The sequence below is a fragment of the Lynx canadensis genome, chromosome A2 (assembly GCF_007474595.2).
Source record: "Lynx canadensis isolate LIC74 chromosome A2, mLynCan4.pri.v2, whole genome shotgun sequence".
NCBI classification, from domain to species: domain Eukaryota; kingdom Metazoa; phylum Chordata; class Mammalia; order Carnivora; family Felidae; genus Lynx; species Lynx canadensis.
This window is the reverse complement of record NC_044304.2, coordinates 161,988,313-162,010,415: the sequence shown is the minus strand read 5'-3', so window position 1 is coordinate 162,010,415 and position 22,103 is coordinate 161,988,313. Positions and strand designations below refer to the sequence as shown.

Here is a 22,103-nt window from a genome sequence, read left to right as displayed (position 1 = left end):
ACGGGGCTACAAGCCCAGCCCCTTGTCTCTAAGCTCTATCTCTTCACCCCCAAGCTCTTTGCTTCCCTCCCAAGACCACTGCCCTCACCAGTGGTTGCAGTCCCTCATGGTGGCACTGCCGGGAGCATAGCGTTGAGTTCCAAGCTGGCAGGAGCACAAGCTGGGGGGCACGCACTCGCCTTCGGGGTCCCATAGCAGCCCTGGGGGGCAGTTACACCCAGCCACACAGCTGCCCAGCTCCCCACAGTCTTCTGGCTCCCCACAGTTTTGACCACACGCCGGGGCACACTCCTGGTACTCCTGGCCCCCGGGACACAGGACAGCTGGGCACAGAGACACATGCAGGTCAGGGACATTAACTGCTGCTGCTCTGCCCACCCTTCTGGAATTCGCACCCCCTATGCCTCTGGAAGAAGGCAAACTCAGCAATGTGCCATGGTCAGAGGCCCTCCTGGGGACCTTCCCTTGTTTCCAAGCTTTTGGATCCTTCTGGGCTACTCCTAGAAGAGGGCTGGGAGGAGCACCCTGGGGCTAGCTGGCTGAGCAGACTCACGGCAGAGTGTCTGGGTCCTCCAGAGACACGGGACACCCTCCCGGGCACAGCGACGAGCAAAGGCAGCAAGCACAGGACACAGGCAGTCCTTGCCAGGAGCACAGCCACACACGGCTGCCAAGCAGCGCAGGTGGAACAGTTCCCTGTCCACCAGCCCTTGGCACTCCTTGCAGGGAGAGGAGGGAAAAATTGAGCCAGCTCCTCCTCCACAGATTCCCCCATCCCCTCTGGTCCCCACTGTCACCTCCCTGTGCTCAGTAGCCCTGCCCACGGCAGGGAGCCGGGCCCTCCCAGTAGCCCAAGAGGAGAGCAGAGCAGGTACTGACCCCACCTTACAGGTGTAAACAGGAGCACCCCCAATCCGGCTACCTGGAAAGTTGGGCCATGCAGGACGGCACAAGCTGCCTCGGCAAAAACATGGCGCTGAGAGTGGGTGCTGCAGGGGGGAAGTGGGGCGCTGTCTTCTGAGGGGCACCTTCCCTCGCCTGCCACCCGGAACTTGCTAGCAAAGGCTGCAACGCTGGTCTCCACATCGCCAGCGGGTGTCAGGAAGTCATCCTGCTGGTTCCAGGTGAAGGTGCCGCACAGACCCTGCACCTGGGCCACAGGAGTGGGCATGGGACGGTCAAATCGGGCCCAATGTGGCCTTGCCCAGCCACTCACCTGCCCCCTAGCACACCTGGTGGGCATGGCGCGGGTCCAGAGTGATGTAAGCTGCAGGGTCAGACACTCCCCAGAGGACCTGGGCCCCGGGCCAGCGCAGCAGTAGGAAGGTGGAGGAGGCTCGGGAGACACTGAGGCCCTTAGGCCCACTCCATGGCAAGCCCACATCCTGCCCATCCACCAGGACGGCCCCTGGAATAGGGAGCCTGTGAGGGGCTGCCCCTGCAGGGCTGGGCTGATGAGGATTGGGGGTGAGCACATTGCAGGAGGGGGCTACCTGAGTCTCTGAGCTGGATGTGGGTGTCCCCCAGGGAGACAGAGATGGCGTGGAGGCAGCTTCCAGCGTCACAGGCCCCATGCTCCAGCACAATCAGCAGCTGCCCCTTGGAGAAGTCCTGGGGCAGATGTTGAGGAATACGGTGGGGTGGGGGTGGGGGCGGGGAGGATCCGGGGACAGGGTCTGGTCTGCCCCTTTTCCTGTTCCACAGGACACCTACAGCACACACCTGGGGGCAGCTCCCACCCATCACGTGTGCTGACCACCTTCTTGCCAGCCAGACTCTCTGCAAGGTATAGGGCTTAACTCAGGCAAGCGCAGACACTTGTGAGCATCTGTGCGTGTGTGCGTGCGCGCTTATGCGCGCGGACAGGCATGTGTGTGTATGTAAGTAGGTAGAAATGTGTGTGTGTGTGTGTGTGTGTGTGTGCACGCATGTGTGTGTGTCTCCATGTTGGAGCAAGATGCCTCCCCTCTCCCTCCCTGTGGGTATGTGTGCTCTATATGTGTGTCTGTGTGTATACACATGTTAAATCTATGCGTACTTGCATGAGCCCGCGGCATATGTGCACACCTGTTTGTGTCTATGGACCTGAACTTGGTAAGTCACCTAACTATTGGGGGAGGCGTGGAGAGGAAGGAGAACCCGTATTTCGTCAGGGGTTGTTTTGCAGGAAACTGCCTGTGATAAGCCCAGCCTGCCCCATTTGTGAGAAAGTACGGTGAGGATAGGTTTTGCTTCGTGCCCCTGGGCTAGGGTGGCAATGACAGAGGAACATTCTCAGGAACCCGAGGAGGGGTGAAGACCGGAAGGGGAGGTTTGGGGGGGGGGAGGGGGAGGTGTCTGCGGAGAGCCATCCTCCCTCCAGAGTCGGTTCTCTCTCAGCTTTTCCCGGGATGACTCTGTGTTTGTCGTTGATTTATGTGGAGGTTTCCTGACACTCACCTGCCCCCACAGCAACCCCACGAGGACTTCTCCCGCAGTTCACCCCCTACCCACCTGCACCAGGCTGGAGCGGCAACCTGGGCTGCCGCGGAAGGAGAAGCTCCGCCCATCGAAGGTGACGTAATGCCCGTCCCCGCCCACCGCGCACTCGGCGGGGCACTGCGCCTGCGCGCAGAGCCAGCGGCCGTCCTGGCACACGCTGTAGGCACACGGGGCGGGGAGCGCGCTCTGATTCAGCTTCACGACCTCCCGCCCCCAACACCGTGGCCCCTCCCCTCCCCCAGCAGCCCCTCTAACTCTCTTAGGTTTGGAGGTCAGCTGGTGGAGGTCGCTGGCTAGGTCTTTAAGCGGGGCCATCAATTATGCCGTGAGAGGTCACCGGTCCCTTGTGAGGGGCCCCCAAGGGGAGGCAGGTTGAAGGACATAGCATGAGGGAGGGCTCCGCGGGGACCACGCCGCTTCCAACCCCAGCCAAAGGGCCAGCGAGGCCCGCGGACCCACCACGGGTTGCAGAGCTGGCGCACTGTGTCCCCAGGGGCGTAGCGCTGGCGCCGGTGGTAGCAGGGGCAGCGGGCCGCAGGGACACAGAGGGCGCCGTCCCAGAAGAGGCCAGGCGGGCACTCGCAGCCGCTCACGCACGCTTCCTGGCAGGACCCCTCCCCTCCCTCGCCCACTGCCGAGCAGCTGGGCGGGCAGGCCGAGGCGCAGTCAGAATACAGCTGGCCCCCAGGGCACAGGCGCTCTGCGGGCACGGGGGTGGGCTGTGAGGTCCGAGGGCCCCCTCCTCCCACCAGACCCCGCTGGCCACAACCCGAAGACGGGGTGCTCAGGAGGTGGCCCGGCGCTCATGAAACCAGGGCCACAGGGCTGCTGTCGGTTAGTTCCCAATTCCGCAGGGTGGGGAGGCCAGGGCCTATGCAAAGAGGGTCAGCCGCCAGACCTACCGCAGAAGCCTGGCTTCCTCCAGCCCACGTGGATATGGTGCTTGGCACACTCTTGGGCATAGTTGGCCAAAGTGGTGCACACGGCCTCCCGCCGGCTCTCGCGCCCACTGCCTGCTGGGGCCCCAGAACAGTAGGCAAAGAGGCAGGTCTGGTGGTACTCAGCAGGGGGGACCTTCAGAGAAAGGACAGGCCCTCGGTCAACCAGACTCAGCAGCACTCCCTCCTCTTACTTGGATCATGCCCTGACTTACAACCAAACAGAATGAGCACTAGAAGGGAGCTCTGAGATCATACATACACACAAAGCAATGCCAGGACCAGATTCCCTGTTTGGCACCTCTGTAGCACCTCCTGCTCCCCGCCTCTCTGGTGGTGGTTACCACCCCCACCCCCACCCGTACCTGAGCATGGCATTCCCTGAATGGACTCTCCAGCAGCTGGTGGCACACATCCTGGGCTTCAGCCTCCAGCTGGCCAGCCTCCATGCCTGCCTCTGTGCCTCTCACGGGGTCCTCACAGCCCTGGGCCGCTTCCACTGCATCCAGACACCCAGGCTAGAGACCATTGGAGTCAGGTCAATGGGCTGGGATGAGGGACATTGGCCAGGACACCAGGAAAGTAGCTACTACCCTCATGGCTGCTTCAAGTCCCCATTGTCATGGCCACCAGCCCAGACATCCTGAAGCTTTTGGGGGCAACAAAGTTGTAAGCCTGGGTAGGGTGTGGGGGAGTTGCGGTCCCATCAACCCACAGGCAAGAGATTTGATAACCCAAACTGGTCAGTGACCAGGTCACTGAGTGTGTCCCCTGGGCGGTCAATTCACCCCAATGCCATGGGCAGCACCTTAAATTCCACGGGACCCAGAACCTTCCCCGGACCAAGGATCTGGGAGAGGGGCCAGGCCTGGTCCCAGAGAAAAAGCCAGTGATGAAGACAGACAGCAGAGGCTTGAAGATGTCAGAGAAGCCAGGAGTGGGGGGCCAACTGGGGATCAGGGCGGGGAGCCCAGGCTCTCCGAGGGCTGCAGTCTCACCTCTGAGTCAGGGAGCCTCCAGGAATTCCCAAAGGTGGCAGCTAACACAGCCAGTCTCCCTCCTGGCTCCAGGAAGTCATCTGGGGAAGGGTGAGGCAGAGTGCTGTGTCTGGGGTCTCCTGTCTCTCCTTCCCTCCTAAACCAGCAACCAAGTCACGCCCACTTACCCTCAGGCCGGCCACTGTAGACCCCACAGAGACCTTGAGTTTGTCCCTGGAGCTCGTAGTCCACAGAAACGGAGACTGAACCGGACCTGTCCAGCTGCACAACGACCCCCAGGCCCCCCGACAACACCAGCCAGTCCCCTTGCCATTGCAGGCTCAGCCCTGGGCAGGAGAAGGAAGGAGTCACACTCCCCACTCTTCCCACCATGACACCAAGGCTCAGACTGCCGGGGAAGGAGAGGAGATGGAATTCTTACAATTCGAGAGAGCTCTGCACTTGACACCCTTTAAAGGAGAAGCGATTGGTTTCCAGTCGGAACTGTCCTTGAGAATTTCATGGACACTATGGACGCTCTCACAAGTAAACTACAAAGCTCACGTGCACACACACACAGCCCCACCCACTTCACTTCATGGACTGAAAACCAGGGCAAAAGTTCTGGTGGGACAGAGACCCGTCTAGTAGCTCAAAAGCCCTTCCTCACAGCACTGGTAGAGGGGGGTGGGGGGAACTGAGACTCAAAGAGGTTTTTTGTTTTTTCTTTTCTGAAGATGTTACTTTGTTTAAGTTTATTTATTCATTGTGAGAGAGAGAAAGAGAGAGAGAGAGAGAGAGAGCGCGCGCGCATGAGCAGGGGGAAGGGGCGGAGGGCTATCAGTGCAGAGCCCCATGCAAGGCTCCATCTGTCGGAACCATGAGATCAAGACCTGAGCCAAGATCAAGAGTTGGACACTTAACCAACCGTGCCACCCAGGCGCCCCAAGATTTTATTTTTAAGTAACCTCTACATCCAACATGGGGCTCGAACTCACAACCCTGAGATCAAGAGTCCCATGGCAGCCAGGTACCCCCAAGACCCAAAGAGGTTAAGCAGAGGTACTTGCCCCAAGCCACACTGTGAGGGGATGAGTGGGGGTGGCTTGCAGGAGAGGCTTGTGGGAGACGAGGTCTTGGCCCCTCAGCAGGCCCAACAGTAACGGGGGTGGAGCAGCAGGCTCCCACCCAACTGCCCCTTTTGCTGTCCCCTGCTCTGGGGGATAGGCAGACTGTCCCCGGGGAACGAATGGGGCCCTGGGCAGTCTCCTGCTCCCCACAGCTCCCTTACCCTGGAGCAGCCGAGACTCCGCATCAGGTATCAGCTGCCCATTCACAGAGACATTTTCACCCTGGATCAGCACCTCCTCGGGTCCCATTGTTACCCGGGCCTTTGGGGAGACACAGAGCGGAAGAGGTGTTCAGTGGCTCGCCTTCCCCCGTGTCCAGCTCCCTCCCTGTGGTCTTCCCTCCCTCACCAGCTGACAGTGCCCAGGTGGGGGGCAATGCCCCCTGGGCGTGAGGTGGACAGCCCAGGTGGAATCAGCAGCGCCCGCCAGCAGGTAAGTGCAGCGGCCCAGGAAGTGGTAGTGACGCCCGTCAAAGGTTCGGTAGTGGAAGCCTGACCAGGTGGTGCAGGTGGCCGCAGGCTGCTGGCGCTGGCTCCAGAACTGGGCCACGGCCCCCACCAGGGGCTGCAGGGAGGCTGGAGAGGGAGCGCTGCCTGGAGGAGATACACCGACTGTGAGTCTCTGAGTGTGAAGGTAGGAGGGTGAAGGAGGAGGAGGACACGGGGCTTCTCCCAGAGTGGGAGGCAGGTGGAGAGTTCATGGTCCCTCTGGTGGGCCAGGATGGGAGGTGACTCATCTGAGAGCACAGGGGAGTGGGCAGGGGCCCTGCGGGAAGGCCCAGAGCTCCAGAAATCTATGTGGTAGCCCTTGCAGGGGGAGAAAGTGGTTGCCAGGACCGCAGACCCACCTGGGAGGTGTCGGCCAGGGCAGCTGAGGCAGGCCTGGGAGCTGCCATCCCGCCAGCTGTGTCCCCAAGGCCAAGCACAGCACTCCTCCAGGCTTCCCGCAGATGCATTAGCTGAGCCTGGCTGCAGCTGGCACTGCTGTGTGGCAAAGCAGTGGCCCCCAGGGCTGGCTTCTGCAAGGGCTGCGGTGGATAGAGGGAGAGAATGGGGCGGCCCAGACAGTCAGCCTGGGCCCAGCTTCCCTCCCCAGGCAGCCTCCATGAAACCACAGATCTGGGCAAATAGCAGGTGCTTACCCAGAGTGCAGTGTGTGCCCCCCCAGCCTGGGCAGCAAGCCGTCACTGTCCGGTTCCTTGCAGCAGGCCGGGTTTCTGGGGGCCTGGGTCCACCAAGCAGGCAGCAGAGAGAAGATGTTAATTATTCCGCCCAGCCCCTTCCCGGTCCCTGAGAATGGCCTGGGACATTTCATCTGGTCACCTATTCTCTGAGCGGCTTTCTCATATAATTTCCCTTCCTGGTCTTGATTTCCCCTTGTGCAACGTGAGAGTGCTATTGGGAAGGCAGACTGGAGGGTAGGCACAAGGAGCAGACATCGTGCCTCCCTGCTCTGCCTGCTCCCCTCGTTGCCTGTCCCCAGCCCCACACCCTCCACTCTTCCTGAGCCCAGCCAGACCCACTTCCCAAATGCCCGCTTCTCCAGGGCACCACCCAGTTCACCTTCTCCCCCCACCCCCAGGATGTTGGCTCTCCGTTGCTCCCTGCTGCTCAGCGGCCAGCCCAGACTCCAACCCTCACTCACTTGTAGATGGGACAGAGCCCTGCAGGTCCCCTCCGGGACAGGTCGAGTCGCCAGCCCAGGCGCTGGTACTGGTAGAGGCTGGTGCAAGGCACCAGGCCCTCCTGGCGGGGGGTCACTTCCTCCTCCACCAGGAAGGTTTCCGTCCGCTCGCACCACCGCCTGCCCACAGATGGGGAATGACAGCCACTGCCCCCAGCCCTTCTGTTGCCAAGAAGCCCTGCCCGCAGAAGAGTTAGTGAACTGAAGAGGAGGCTGGGTGGGAGTGAGAAGCAGAGGGGAGGGGGGCCGGGCTGCCCCAGAGGGTCCTGTTCATGAGGCAGGAGAAAAGGATCTCAGAGGGGCCCCAGGCTGGACTGCTCACCCGTTAGCCAATGCCCATGCCATCCCAAAGAGGAGGGCAGGGAGTAGCATAATGCTCCCCCCACGTCACCTCTGGGGGCCTAAGAGGCTTGGGCTTGGGGAAGGTGAGCAGAAAGGCCAGTGCTGGCCTTCCCCGCCCCACACCACGGTCTACTTCAGCCGGGCGTCAATGTGTCCAAGGCAGCCCAGACAGTGACAGCGAGGCCCATGGGACTGGGGAAGCTTTATCTCAGCCCCATGCCCTGGGGCACCAGCTGCTCGGAACCAGATTGGACCTGCCTGCACATTGCACAATCCCCTCAGAGGCCAGTTCTCCCTGGAAACAGTCCCCTTCCGGCCCTTGTGTGTGTGTGTGTGTGTGTGTGTGTGTGTGTGTGTGAGCTCAGTGGGGGAGTGCATGTGCCCCAGGCCACACAGCCAGACACTCGGAGCCTCTGATATTTTTCCACCCTCAGGCTATACCACAAATTAACGTGGACTCTGGACAAGCCACCCTCTCTTTCTGAGCCATAGTTTCCTTGCTAATAAAAAATTCAGGGGCTTCCCAGGGATGCTTGGGTGGGACTCAGGGGCTCTACTTTGATATTGTGTACGTGCACATTTCTGAGGATAGTTCCTTAACTGTAAATCAAATTCTCAAGAGGAACTATGACCCCACAAAATGGTTGAGTTATTGTGCCAACTGACTGATATGGTCTTCCAGCCCTAAAATTCTGATTTTATGAGTCTCTCCCTGCCCCCTTTCCTGCCTCTTCCTGCCCTCTCTCCCACTAAGCACCCATGAAGCCTGGACCAGTGAACAGAAGGAGCTGAGTTTCCAGGCTGGTTGGACTGCACAGAGATAGGGGGAGAATATGTGCCCTTTTCTCAGTGATCTGACTTCTTACTGGAGGTGATTATGTGTGGCTGGCTGGGTTCACCTTTCACCCTGGTCTCCTAAGAGAGTCTCCTAGGGTCCAGAATCAGGAAGCCTGGGCAGGGGAGCACAGCAAGCCTCAGGGAGGAGTGGAGGAGCGGCTTGGGTAGGAAGTAGGGAGGGAGGGTAGGAGACAGAAGGGGCTGGAAGCCAGCCCCCCAGCCCTGGGGGCAAGGCAGCCGGATGGGGATAATCTGAGCATCCGGTTGGGGCAGCAGGTGGCCTGGGTGAATCCTGGTTACTTCTTGGTTACCAGCTCCCAGGACACCCAGGCTGGAATGTGGCCTGGGCCTTAGATTCCCCCCCTGCTGTCCCACTGAGCATCTCACACAGTTACCCCACCTGGGGCGAGGAGGCTGCTGGGAACCAGAGCCATGCTAGGCATTTCTCCTGGGCCCACCATTGGTCCTGTAGCCCAAAGAGGGTTCAGAGTTCCTCAGGGATCTCTCAGTGGGGTGCTCAGAAAAGACCAGGGCCCGGCCATGGACATGTTTCTGTTCCCAGTCTCTCACGCATGTACCCTATACACTCTCCCCCTGCTGCTTCCCATGCTTATACCCCTGATGCAGGTCTCACAAGGGCAGACAGGTGCTCATGCCCCACCCTAGCACACAGTGACACATTGTACTCCCAGGGCCATGAGCGGGCTAGGCACTGACTCCTGAAGCAGCCCATCCAGGAGGTCAGAGAGTGTTTCCTAGCTGATTCCAAGATGCCCCCTGCTCTTCCAGGTGCCACCTGCTCCCACGACTCTCCTAAACATCAACCAATATTGACGGTGTCCCTGCTGTGTGCCGTGCTTCTCTTCCAAGGACTACATTCCCAGCTTTGGATTCTAACCACAGCTGATGAGGCTGCGCTTGGATTGGAAAAAGAAACCCAAGTCACAATCCCCCTTTCCCCTAAAGGGGGCAGGAGGGAGAAAGTTGGAAGCCAGGGGAGATTGGAGAAAGAGATTAGGGAGAGGGCGCCTGGAATAACCAGCCCACGTTTCAGCTCCTGGAGCACAGGATGTGAGGAGCTTTCAGGAAGAGTCAGGTGCCCGGGTGGCAAGGCCAAAGAAAAACATCATAACCCGGGGCAGGGACCCCCAAGTCCCTCCAGGAGCGGATCTGAGGGCTGAGGGCATCCCTCCACACCTAACTGGTATAGGTTTCCAGGCCAGGAGAAGGGCCAGCCCCCACCCCGCCCAAAGAACTCTTCCCCACTCGGCAGCCCCCTCCCCCCGGACCCCGCCCTCGAAGTCCCCGCCCAACCCCACTCCCGCCTCACCCCCTGGTGCCTGCGATCCAGCCCCGCCTTCTCCCTGGGGACCTGGCTCAAAGCCCCCACCCCAATTTCTACTTCAAAAGGCCCGTTCTCCGCAGGCACTGGGGCCCAGCTCAGTCTCCTTCGGCCACCCCTCGCTGCCCCAAGGGACCCGGATCGCGACGCGGGTGTCGGACCGGGTCCCCCGAAATCGGGGTCCGTGGTCGTGGCTCTGTGTGGACCCAGGTGGAATCTGGGTCAAGAGCAGGGGCGGGTCGGAGTTTCCCAGACCAACCCCATAGACCGACAGTCCGTGGACTCAATCCCACAGCGAGGCGCCGCGCTGACACGCTCCCTCCCGGGGGGCCCTCGCGATTCAAAGACAGCAATGCACTTCCCGGCTCCCCTCCCCCGAGCACGCCCCCTCCTCTCCCCCTCCCCAACTCCTCACCGCACCCCCTCCCCCCGCGCTCCACCTTTCCCCTGGCTCCTCCCTCGGCGCCTGTGAGCACCCTCCCTCGCAGCCCGCTTGCCCTTCCTCCCAGCCTCCTCTCCCTCCTCCACCCCCTCCCCCCACACTCCTCCCTTCCCTTCCCTTCCCCCTCTTCCCTCCCCCCCCTCCTAGGCTTCCACTTTCCATCACCTCCTCGGGGCCGTCGTCCTTCCGCACCGTCACCTGCCCGCCTAACCCGGCTGTGCGCCCTCCCGCGACCCCACTCCAGCACACCCCTGCCCCTACCTCCCCCACGGGGCGCCCCGCAGCTCCCCTCCCGCTTCCGCGCTCCCCTCCCCCCTGCCGGGCGCCGCTTCCCCGCTCCCGCTCCCTCCGCGTCTTTTCCTCTCCCCTCCCCGCGAAGTTTCAGGGCTGTCAGTCTGTCAGTCTTTCGGGCGGTCGGCACCCGAGCTACAGGCAGCGGGCGCCATTGCGAGCAGAGCCGGCTGGGGCAGGAGGCCGGGGCGCCTGGGTCCCGCCAGCAGCGGGGACACCCGACCAGCCAGCCCGCCAGGTACGGGCCGTGGAGGCGCCCAGCGGCAGACGGCTCCGCCTGCTTCCCCTTCTACACCGACACTCAGTCACTGCCCGCTCCGCGCAGGTGACAGCCCCGGGGGTGGGGGCGCTGCGAGCGCCGGAGGGGGTGGGGTGGAGTTGGGGGGAAAGAAGGGGCAGGGGAGGGGCAGGGGCTGGAGAAGGGAGGGGATGGGACTGGGGTGCGAGGGCCTGGCTTGGGGGGTGGTGACGGTAGTGGAGAAAAGAAGGAAGACCGGGGATCTGGAGGGAGGGGCGGAGGCTGGGGTGAGGGCGCCCGGTGGGAGTCCGGTGGGAAAGGGGGGGGAGGGGGGAGGCTCGCGAGGGGAAGTCTCCGGAAAGAGGAGAGGGAGTGTGGGAGGGGGCCGGGGGGGGGGAAGGGGGGCGACGAGGCACAGGGGTCGGGCCGTTGGGGAGGGGCGGGAGAGAAGGGCGCTGACAGGTGAGCCCGGGGAGGGGCCGGGAGGTGGACTGAAGAGGCTCTAGGGAACAAACGGAGGCGGGGAGGTGGGGCGGGAGGGGTCTAGTCGAGAGGAAAACTTGAGGGGGGGGTGTAGAAGTCAGAGGGGAGCAGAAATGGGGAAGGGACCCACTGAGAGAGAGGGGAGGGAAGCGGAGGTGTGTGGGGAGGCAGGGGTGGGGAGGAGGAGGGTCAGTGCGAGGGTCCTGAGCCAGCGGTAAGCCGCAGACGCCCCCGGCTCGGGGGAGCCTGGGGACAAGGGTGGGAGCTCGGGGAGCGGACTGGAAGGGGGAGGGGAAGAGCGGTTCTAGGGACTGGGGACCGCGAGGGTAGGGAAGCGAGAGCCTGCTGGGGAGGCAAAGGGGGAAGGGAGACGGGGGCCTCGGAGGGGAAGGCGAGCTGCAGGAGGGAGGGATGGAGGGAGGGAGGAGGATGGTGTGGGGAGAGGGGAGGAGGGCTGGGGAGGGGGGAGAGGAGGGAGGGAACTGAGGTGAAGAGAGGAAAGGAGAAGGAAGGGAAACCAGAGTGGGGGAGGAGAGGGAGAGGGGAGGGGAGTGCGGGGTGAGGGAGAAAAGCGGGGAGGAGGAGGGCGGCGTTGGGGAGGAAGGAAAAGAGGAGGGGGAAAGGAAGGGAGAGGGTGTGCAGCCGGGGAGGGGGATGGAGCCTCGGGGAGAACCAGGAGGGAAGGGAAAGGCAGCCCTGAGCCGGGGGAGGAGGAGGGGAGCCCTGTCGCGGAGAATGCCCGGAGCTGAGGGTCAGGGGGGCGGTGGCTGGGGAGGGCCTACCGGAGGGGGCCGGGAGGGGCTGGCCCGGCTGTGAGCAGGGGGAGGAGCCGGGGGGGCGGGGCAGGGGGCGGATCCGGGGAGCCAGCCAGCTTCGGTGGGGAGAGAGGGCGGAAGGCAGAGGGAGCCGGAGAAGGGAGGGGCAGAGGGAAGGCTGCCAGAAATGGGGGGGTGGGGGAGGGTAGTCTGCTGGGGGAGGGGCAGAGAACCCGCCGGGGGAGGAGCATTGAAGGGGCTCGGGGGCGGGGTGTCCCTGCCAGGGAAGCCCTGAGGGGGAGGGCGGTGGTTTTGAAGTAGGGTTTTGGGGAGAGGAAGCCGGAGCCATTTCCTGCCTTCAGCAAAGACCCTCCTCAGAGGGCCTCCCCTACCAGTTGCCCAATGGTGACACTCACCTCCGCCCCCCACTCCCCACCCCGCGGCTGGCTCCTATTTCACCAGCTCCCGCAGTGACAGCTGGAGGGCCCAGGAGATGAAGTTCCCGACTCCCCACCCTGGTCTTCCACTCCCCACCCTCTGCGCAGAGAATCGATTGATTCCTGAAGTCCCCAGGCAAGGGCACCGTGGGGTGGGGAGCACTGGAGGGCTGGGCCTGGTTCAGAGACCCGCCAGGTGAGGGTGGGGGTGCCGCTGGTTTCTAGAGCCCACCAGAGCTCGCAGAAATGGCTACAAGGCCTTCTCCTCGGCCTTCCTAGATCTCTTTGCTTTCTGAAACCCATCTCCCCTCTTTCCCCTTTATCAGTACTTGGGGACATCACCGTTGGAGCTCCTGGGGATAGCTGATGGGGAGAGGTTGGGCAGAGCCAGGGCCCAGGTGGAGGCTATCCAGAGAAGAGTGTGAACCAGGATGTGTTCTCTCCTTAGGGTCCGTGGCCTGCTCCCCCAGGAGGAGCTACCCTGGGTTGCCATGAGAGAGACCTTTGAGGCCCTCGGCTCCCTGGGTGAGCTAGCAGCACTCGAGGAACTTGGGTGGTGGGAGGCAGGATTCAGGGGCATGCTAGGCCCGCTGCGTCCCTACAGTTCAGACTGCAATCCTGAGACCCCAGGGACCAGTGGGGGCCTTTAGGGCAGCATCCTTTTCCGTTTTACCAGGGTATATTTGAATGCCTGGCCCTGTGGAGGTTGTGTGGGACTGCGTGCATACATGTGCACTCAACAGAGCACAGATATTTAGACCTATTATCTCTTCCTTCACCTGCCCTTGACTCAATGCAAAGGGGCTGAGGTGGATACCTGGCCAGGCTGCTGGGGAGCCTGTCTACCCCCTGTCATGCTGGCTAGAGACCCTACCTTCCTGGGCAAGTTGGAAAAAGCCCCTTGGCTTTTTGGGGAAGGGGGAGAGCCCCTTTCTTTGTCTCCTGTTCTGTACTGAATGTTTTACCTAGTCCTATCCTTCCACCTGTAACAGGGTTCTCTGTGGGACAGCCTGAGATGGCCCCCCAAAGTGAGCCTGGGGAAGGGTCCCATAATACCCAGGAGCAGATGTCCCCTCCCAGGGAAGACAGCGTGCTGGGCACATGCTCAGGTAAGTAGGTGGGGGACCATGAACAGTGGCTCAGGTAGAATCTACCTTTCCTTCTTCAAGTGCCAGGGTGCTATTCTCGTTATTTGGAAAACCTCAGTGACCAAATAGACAAAGATCCCTACCTTCAGGGAGCTTATCCTAATGAGGCCAGAGAGTCAGCAAACAAATATAAAAATAAGTGTACTTATAAAGTACAGCACACATATAGCACATATCAGAAGGGGATATGTGGTGGGGGCGGGGGGGGGGGTAGGGAGCCTGAGGTGGGGGTGGGGCAGGCTGCAGGATTAAATAGTGAGAGTGTGAGGAGGCCCCACTGGGAAGTGAGATTTGAGCAAGATTTGGAAGAGGTGAGGGAGGTGGCTGCCTAAAGCAGGCCTGTGTCTGGCTTTTTGACATTCTGATCTTCTGCAATGATTTGCCTGGAACTCGGGTCCATCTGGTGGGTCTGCGGCCCCCCTCCTAAGATTCTCCTGTAAGCCTCAGGGTAGCGACCTTTCCTTGCTTCCACTATCTCACACACATATTCCAGAAGCTCCTCACAGCTGTGGCTCTTGCAACCCGCACAGCCTTTGCAGCTGCTGCAGCTGCCCTGCTTGGAGGAACCAGAGGCTGCCCCCCCGCACCCCCGCTCCCTTCCCTGGGGCAGCTGGGAATTCAGTCCCTGCAGGTAGGATGTGGGACACAATCCTGCCAGTCAGGCTGGGACTGGGGTTTCAAAAGCCCCCCGCTTGATAGCACCGGTGGGGACCTCTGTCCATCTGTGATGTCTCTGGAGTCCTTGAGGTGGTCTGTTCTCTGCCAGGGCACGAGGCCCCCAGACCAGAGGAAGGTGCCCAAACTGAAGAAGCTGAAGCTCCCTGCAGAGGAGGCCAGGCATGTGCACCACAGAAGGCTGAGCCCCCGAGCTCCTGCCCAGGTGAGTCCTCCCACTTCTCGAGCCCGCCAGGGGCCCAGGCAGAGGGGACAGGGGACTTGTAAACTCCCGGGCTGGTCTCTGATGAGGCGGCCACTCCAGCCCCTTCCAACCTAAGACGAATTAGTTCCTGGCACCTTTCCGCTGCAGAGCCTCAGCCCCCAGAGAGAGGTCCACATCACAGACAACAGGAATCAGCGAGGCTGGTCACCCAGAGAAACTGACCCTCGCCTCAACATCCTCCGGAAGTCTTAACTTGCCCTCCTACCTCCCCCTAAGTGCCTACTTGTGGATGACTTAAATTACCGTTCACTTGAAGACATTGTCCCGGACAGGCTCCTTCCCCCAAATCTCCACTGATCTCAGTGGACCCAAATGCTCCAAATATGTTGTCCCGGAGTCATCCCCCCCATACCCAGGGCGATCAAACAGCTGATTCTCTCTCCACAATACTGCCGTCACGCCCTTCCGCCACCACCAAACTTATCGCCTTCCGCCTGAGTGATGTCCTTTATTCCATATTCCAGGGGTTTCTCTAGTGCCTACTAGGTCTAGGCTGTGTTAGGCAGAAGGCAAGGAGACTGCCTCTAGGCTGACACAGACCTGGTTTGGATCCTTGCTCCACATTTACTACCCGGTGATCTTAGATAGGCTACTTCACCTCCAGCCTGTTTGTTCACCTGTAAGCAGGGAAAAAAGTAACTTCGTGGCTGGTGAACAGCATATAGACAGTGTGTCATCTATAGTTGGCATTCGATAAATGGTGGCAATCCTCGCTTTTGTTAGCCACGTAAAGACATGGAACACAAGACGTCTGCCTTTCGGAAGCTACAATCTAGTTGAGATGACACTAACATGAACTAGAATAAAGGATTAAACAAATAACAGTAAAGCCACATCACGAGGAACTGTAACAGCGTTAACAATAAGTGCTATAGGTGTTTACGTAAGAGATCCTCGTGCGTTGGTTTGTCAAAGATTTTGTTGATTTGTGCTACATTTTGAGGGAGGTGTAGGCTAGACTTCAGCTCTGATGGGGGTGGGGTAGAGGATGGGAAAACATTCTAGGCTGAGAAGAGACTTTAACACAGAAAAGGTGACGCGTGGCTGGGATTCGAGCAGACCTGCCTGGCTGCCGGGGAGGGTTTATGTGTGGGGGTAGTGAGAAAGTTGGACTGGGGGCGGGGGGTGGGAAGTGAAGCCCAGATGCAGCTAGAACTTACTTTATCCTGTAAACAACAGAGAGCTCTTGATGGTTCTTGAGTAGAAGAGTGGCATAATGAAAACGAAAGCAATATCCCAATAGGATAAATAGTTGTTTGGAACTGATGGATCCGTGAAAGACACCGGGAGGAAATCGAATTGTGGCGGCTCGTGTGTAATGTAACCAGTGCTCAGGCTATTACAGACCTTCAGAGCCAGACAGGAACTCAGATCATCTGGTTCGATGGTTCTTAAACAAGAATCACTTAGGGAGCTTTATTTATTAGTATTTTTTTTTTAATGCTTATTTATTTATTTTTGAGAGAGGGCGTGAGCGGGGGAGGGGCAGAGACAGAAGGAGACAGAATCCAAAGCAGGCTCCAGGCTCTGAGCTGTCAGCACAGAGCCCCACACAGGGCTCCATCCCACGTACTGTGAGATCATGACCTGAGCGGAAGTCAGACACTTAACCGACTGAGCCACCCAGGGCCCCCCACGTTGCGAGCTTTAAAGAAAGAGAACAGATTCATGCACCCTGCTCCCGTGGATGCGTTTTGTAAAAGTCCCCAGGAGATTATTAGAAACCATGAACCAGTACAACCCTTATGCTTAAGCAAACTAGTACACCGAGCTCAAAGAGGTAACAGAGGTAAGTTAACCAAGGTCACACTACTGACTAGTGGCAGAGGAGAACCCAAGTAGACACTCCCAACCTGGGCCCTGAGCTCTTTTCTCTTGGCTGGACCATTGCAGTGCCCAAGAGAGGCAAAGTTCCAGTGGGACTCACCTCAAACCTGCTACCCCAGAGGGCCCCCCCTTGCTTCTCCAGAGGTTGGCACTGTTCTCTGGTTCCCCAACTCCTGTAAACTCCATCACCTCCGTCCTGAATGGGGGCTTTCCCACCTGGCCCCAGAGGCAGGAATGGAGTTAGAGGCAGGGGGAGCCTTGAGAAGCAAGAGGAAGGCAGACAGAGCTCCTCAGTGGCCACTGAAAGGGAGAGATCAAGGGAGGCTCCAAGGTGAGAGCTGAGCTTCCAAGGTTCCAACACCAGCGACTGGGAGAACAAGGCTGTAGTCCTGATGGCAAAGTCACCGGGGTAGGTCTGAGAAGGTCAGCTGTTTGGTGATAAGCCTGCTGAGCTGCAGCCAATTTGCAGGACCCCAAAGGGGGCTGGGGCTGCTCAGCTGATGGGAGACTGTGGTTCTAGAAAGGAGTGGAAGGTCTGGGGTAGCCAACGCAAGCAGATGACCCCAGTGTGAAGCCTAAGGCCTGAACTTTGAGCAACATTTATATTCAGGGGGCACAAGAGTAAGCAGTGCCTTCTGCAGGGACAGGGGAAACTCCTCAACCACATGGAGACCTAGGAGAAAGCCCCCAGGACGGGGTGGGGGACTGGAGTACCAGCGTCCCTGGCTACAAAGAACCAAGGACGAGGACTGAAGGGTGACCTTCGGATGTGGTCGTTCCCCAGAAGTAGAGTGGAGACAACAGAAGTCAGGCTTCTGGCTCCAGAAGTGCTGGAGCTTCTGGGGCTTCTGGGGCTCCAGAAGTGGTGGTCTTATTGGCAAAAAAAAAAAAAAAAAAATTGCATAAATAAAAGTGGGGCTTCATTGGCTCCTCTTGTGTTGACTTTTCAGGGGACGAGTGGATGATTCGCAAGGTGAAGGTGGAGGAGGAGGATCAGGAGGCAGAAGAGGAGGTCGAATGGCCCCAACACCTCTCATTACTCCCCGGCCCTTTCCCCGCGCCGGACTTGGGGCCTCTGGCCGCCGCGTACAAGCTGGAGCCGGGGGCCCCGGGGACACTGGGTGGACTGGCGCTGGTCGGGTGGGCCCCGACCTCGGAGAAGCCCTACGGCTGCGGGGAGTGCGAGCGGCGGTTCCGGGACCAGCTGACCCTGCGGCTGCATCAGAGGCTGCACCGCGGCGAGGGCCCCTGCGCCTGCCCGGACTGCGGCCGCAGCTTCACGCAGCGCGCGCACATGCTGCTGCACCAGCGCAGCCACCGCGGCGAGCGGCCTTTCCCCTGCTCCGAGTGCGACAAGCGCTTCAGCAAGAAGGCCCACCTGACCCGCCACCTGCGCACGCACACCGGCGAGCGGCCCTACCCGTGCGCCGAGTGCGGCAAGCGCTTCAGCCAGAAGATACACCTGGGCTCGCACCAGAAGACGCACACGGGCGAGCGGCCCTACCCCTGCACCGAGTGCGAGAAGCGCTTCCGCAAAAAGACGCACCTGATCCGCCACCAGCGCATCCACACCGGCGAGAGGCCCTACCAGTGCGCGCAGTGCTCGCGCAGCTTCACGCACAAGCAGCACTTGGTGCGGCATCAGAGGGTGCACGAGGCGGCCGGCCGCGCCCCGCCCTCGCCCGACGCGCCCGCCTCGCCGGGTTCCCCCGCCCCGTCCCCCACCCCGTCCCCTCCCGGACCCAAGCCTTTCTCCTGCTCCGACTGCGGCCTGAGCTTCGGCTGGAAGAAGAACCTCGCCACGCACCAGCGTCTGCACCGCAGCGAGGGGCGCCCCTTTGGCTGCGACGAGTGCGCCCTGGGTACGACCGTGGACCCCGCCGCCGCCGAGCCCTCGGCCTGCGCGCCCGGAGGCACACCGGCGACCCAGGGCGCCCCCGCGGGCGAGCGGTCCTTCTTCTGCCAGGACTGCGGGCGCGGCTTCGCCCACGGGCAGCATCTGGCGCGGCACCAGCGGGTGCACACGGGCGAGCGGCCCTTCGCCTGCCCGCAGTGCGGCCGCCGCTTCGGCTCGAGGCCCAATATGGTCGCCCACTCCCGCGCCCACAGCGGCGCCAGGCCTTTCGCCTGCGCGCAGTGCGGCCGCCGCTTCAGCCGCAAGTCGCACCTGGGCCGCCACCAGGCGGTGCACACGGGCAGCCGGCCCCACGCCTGCGCCGTCTGCGCCCGCAGCTTCAGCTCCAAGACCAACCTGGTGCGCCACCAGGCCATCCACACGGGCTCCCGCCCCTTCTCCTGCCCGCAGTGCGGCAAGAGCTTCAGCCGCAAGACCCACCTGGTGCGGCACCAGCGCATCCACGGCGAAGCCGCCCACCCGGCCTCCGACGCCGACCTCTCGGCCCCAGCCTGGCCCACTCCCACAGAGGTGGCAGCGCCCCCGCTCTTCTTCTGAGCCTGGTTCTCGTCGGGACCCTTCCTTGGCTCGCTGGTTGGAGAGACCCAGGCCGGAGATCTTCTGGGCAGTGAGCACGACGGCCTGGGCCCCTGACAGCTGCTCTTCCCTCCGTCTCTTGCTGGAGAGAAGTTGGGAGAGAGTAACCGGTTTGGATACCGCGACAAAGACGGTGCTCATAACGAACCCTTGCCGGGAACAGTTCAGGCCTGAGTCCTGGGAAGACTCCCAGCAACGGACCCCATCGGAAAGCAGACATTTCTTGGACACGCCCTTACGCACACACGCGCGCTGCGCGCATGACCAAGAGCTGACTGGGTCAGGAACCTCTACTGGGGGGGGGGGGGGGGGGCGAAAGAATGGTTATCTGTGTACTTAAAGTGTCATTAAAATTAAAATAGAAGGATCCAGGGCTGTTAAATGAGCACAGGGTGGGAACCCACCACCCCACCACCCCACCTTAGTTCTCCCACAGAGGACCATCCCTTCCTATCCTGGGTGAGCTAAATTTAGCCAGGTGCTGGTCATGGGCGGTACCAAATGAAAATATAATATCGCTCACTGCTAAACCACTATCCTGCTCCCTGCTTCTTACTCAAACATTTGATGGAAGAAACATTAACATAGATTTCTCATGGCAGGTGTTGACGCTAGACCCGTAGGAGATGCACAGAGGGGCCGGGTGCCCTTTGGCCATTCCCATGGAGACGGCCACCCTGGGCCCTGGAGCTCTCCCAAGGGGATCTGGAAACAGCAGCCCCACCTGCCACCCTGCCTGGCAGCGTGAGGAAGGACATCAACAGCAGACGAAGGTTGCTTTTCCATCACCATTTCCCCTAAATTCTGTCTCCATGATGGACGCTTGATCCAAACGTCTCTGTAGCTGTGCTTGTGCAACTGGGCAGGCTGGCTGGCGGGGAAGGGAAGGGTAGGATGATGGGGAACATGCTGGGCGTGGTGAAGGCTTGGGTCTGACCCCTCCTGTGCCTCTCGTAGGATTTGGGGCAGAGCATTCATTTTTCTGGGCCTCTGCTTTCTCGTTACAAGATCGTTGGTGTCGATGAGGGCTGAGGCGATTTCCATCACCAAAAACAATCCTAGCAAATACTTATCGGGTGCCTATGATGTGTCGAGCACTACACTGGGCACTGGGAAACAATACTAAGCAAGACAGACAAACTTGCAGGAAATGTAAGAATTCTAGGGTAGGGTGAGCCCAGAGGGCTTTGGGAGCACGTGGTGAGGGCATCCAAGACACCTGGGAAGGTCCAAAATCTAGCAAAGGTCAAGGGAGGTTTGCAAGAGAGGACACCTCTAACGCGAGGCCTGAAGAATGAGCACGAGTTGCCAGATGAAGGTGGAGGTTGGAGAGGACGGTGTATGCAGAGGTCCAAAGCCCAGCACAGCCAGAGCATAGAATGAGCATTGAAGGAGAGGCCCGAGAAAGAGAGGATGAGCAGACTAGGAAAGCCTTTAGCACAGATGAGGGAGTTCAGACTTTATCCAGGGGCAGTGGGTGCCGTGGAGGGGGTTTGAGCAGGGCAGGAACAGGATGACATTTACATGGATGCATTAGAATTTTTTTTTTCTTAACGTTTATTTATTATCGAGAGACAGAGCATGAGCAGGGAAGGGGCAAAGAGAGGAGAAGACACAGAATCCGAAGCAGGTTCCAGTCTCCGAGCTGTCAGCACAGAGCTCAATGCGGGGCTCGAACTCACAAACCGCGAGATCGCAGCCTGAGGTTGGGCGCTTAACTGACTGAGCCACCCAGGCACCCCCACATGGATGCGTTTTAGATGGCTACCTGTAGAGGATGGGCTGGCTGGAGGGGACGAGACTCGAGACCTGCACATTAGCAATCCAGGTGACAGGTGCTGGTGACAGGTGCTGGTGGACCATGCTATGTCAGAAGGGATGGAGAGAAGTAAAAGATTAAAGAGACATTTACCAAGCAGCTGGTGCAGGGTGTGTTGACCAGTGTGGAGAGGAGGGAGGTGGAGGGCGGTGATGTTGACCTGGTTTCTGCTTGATGACTGACCACCCTACAGCAGCATTCCCCTGAGGTGGGCAACACTGGAGGAGGAACAGTTTTGTACTGGGGGAGCCAGCTTCGATCTGCTGAGTTGGTGGAACCAGAGCGTCCCCAGTGGGAAGCAGGCCATGTGGGTGCAGAGCTCCACCAGGGGTCTGGGCTGGAGAGAGGCCTGAGGCCCATCGACATGTTTCTGAAGCTGTGGGCAGCAGATTATCTGCAAGAACTAGGTGTGGAGCGGGCAAAGACAGAGCCTGGGACTAAACCCTGGGGACACTAACGTCCAGGGGATGGCGTGCAGAGAAGCCTGGAAAGATTGGGAGCGTGCAGTGCCAGAGAGTGGAAAGGGAAGCCCCAAAACAGCGCAGAGGAGCTGAGGAAAGGCAATGTTTCAGGAATAGAGGAAGAAGTCAGCAGCTGAAGGTTGTCAAGAGATCAGGTAATGAGAACTTCCAAGTCCTCTGGATTTTGCAGCAAGGAGACGGGTTGGCAGGTGCTTCGGGGGGCAGTTGGGACAGAATTCCCATTCCAACGGTGAATCACAAATGCACGGTCCCACGGAAGGTAGAAGAAAATGAGACCAAGATGCAGGTAAACGAGCGAGGTCAGCTAGAAGGCCTCTTTGACCGAAAGGCCAAGGACGGAGGACACAGGGGTTCTGAATGCAGCGAGTCTGACTTCTGTGGCAAGAACGAGTAAGTGATTCCAGGTGACTGTGACAGCCGTGTGGCCATAAATAGGAGCCACTGAGTTTGGCCTGAGCAGCATTTTAAATGCTTGGAAATTTCACATGAAACTCTGGACTTCCAGGTTCTCTTGTGAAAAGTTGGAAGATCTGGAAACCGGTGGCCAGGGCTGAGCGGCAGATGGCCTCTTCAGACACAGGGATGGGGGCGCAGCGTCCTGGGCCCTCGGCACGCCCATTGGCCTTGCTGTCTGGAGTTGCTTACCAGGCCTCTTAGGCACCGAACTTGGGATTCCCGCCAAAAAAGTCATCGCACAGACTTTTAAAATCAAACACATGAAAGAGACATTTATGTTGGTTATACCAATGTTTATATTCCTCTAAACATTCCGGAATTCTTGTGTAAGAACAGCTTTTAGATCCTGCGGCATATTTGGCGAGACCTACCATGTGCCAGACATTTACAGGACTTCTCGTTCTCTCGAATCTTCTTGACAAGGTGTATTTTTGTCCTTCGAGTTTGTTTGCAAATAGTCAAGTCACGTAGGGTCAGGCCCGGTGGTAATCAAGACAGATGGTGCTAGAAAATGCTATGTGTCTGCAGTGAAGGACTGGGGTTCCTGATGGCTATTCCCCAGGG

General features: G+C 59.8%; 2 protein-coding genes across 8 annotated transcripts in view; one reads left to right on the top strand and one right to left on the bottom strand.

The window, feature by feature from the left end:
- LOC115502109 (SCO-spondin-like) overlaps positions 1-10,618 on the bottom strand; it is a 56,668-nt gene extending 46,050 nt beyond the window's left edge. Inside the window, 18 exon segments of the mRNA XM_030297316.1 lie at positions 89-323; positions 554-719; positions 923-1,150; positions 1,233-1,408; positions 1,494-1,611; positions 2,494-2,638; positions 2,941-3,181; positions 3,384-3,555; positions 3,785-3,937; positions 4,418-4,497; positions 4,585-4,743; positions 5,688-5,787; positions 5,875-6,119; positions 6,374-6,553; positions 6,668-6,750; positions 7,171-7,501; positions 8,789-8,854; positions 10,594-10,618. Of these exon segments, the coding sequence (XP_030153176.1) occupies positions 89-323; positions 554-719; positions 923-1,150; positions 1,233-1,408; positions 1,494-1,611; positions 2,494-2,638; positions 2,941-3,181; positions 3,384-3,555; positions 3,785-3,937; positions 4,418-4,497; positions 4,585-4,743; positions 5,688-5,787; positions 5,875-6,119; positions 6,374-6,553; positions 6,668-6,750; positions 7,171-7,501; positions 8,789-8,854; positions 10,594-10,618 (2,903 nt within the window).
- ZNF467 (zinc finger protein 467) lies at positions 7,480-19,312 on the top strand. 7 transcript variants are annotated; one of them, XM_030308717.1, is made up of 7 exons: positions 7,480-8,422; positions 9,178-10,788; positions 12,402-12,512; positions 12,825-12,901; positions 13,369-13,485; positions 14,291-14,404; positions 17,242-19,312. In XM_030308717.1, the coding sequence occupies exons 3-7, from the start codon at positions 12,433-12,435 to the stop codon at positions 18,741-18,743; spliced, it is 1,890 nt and encodes a 629-aa protein (XP_030164577.1). In that variant the 5' UTR covers positions 7,480-8,422; positions 9,178-10,788; positions 12,402-12,432; the 3' UTR covers positions 18,744-19,312. The 7 variants fall into 7 exon arrangements, with proteins under 7 accessions (XP_030164577.1, XP_030164578.1, XP_030164580.1 ...); XM_030308718.1 differs by lacking the exon at positions 12,825-12,901; XM_030308714.2 differs by lacking the exon at positions 7,480-8,422 and having other exon boundaries at positions 9,667-10,701.
- The last annotated feature ends 2,791 nt before the right edge of the window (positions 19,313-22,103 follow it).

Excerpts from the sequence above, each read along its gene's own strand:
- ZNF467 (XM_030308717.1), top strand. The coding sequence starts at position 12,433 with ATGAAGTTCCCGACTCCCCACCCTGGTCTTCCACTCCCCACCCTCTGC. Across the intron at positions 12,902-13,368 it reads TGAGGCCCTCGGCTCCCTGG|GGTTCTCTGTGGGACAGCCT; the intron begins GTGAGCTAGCAG and ends CACCTGTAACAG. Across the intron at positions 13,486-14,290 it reads CGTGCTGGGCACATGCTCAG|GGCACGAGGCCCCCAGACCA; the intron begins GTAAGTAGGTGG and ends GTTCTCTGCCAG.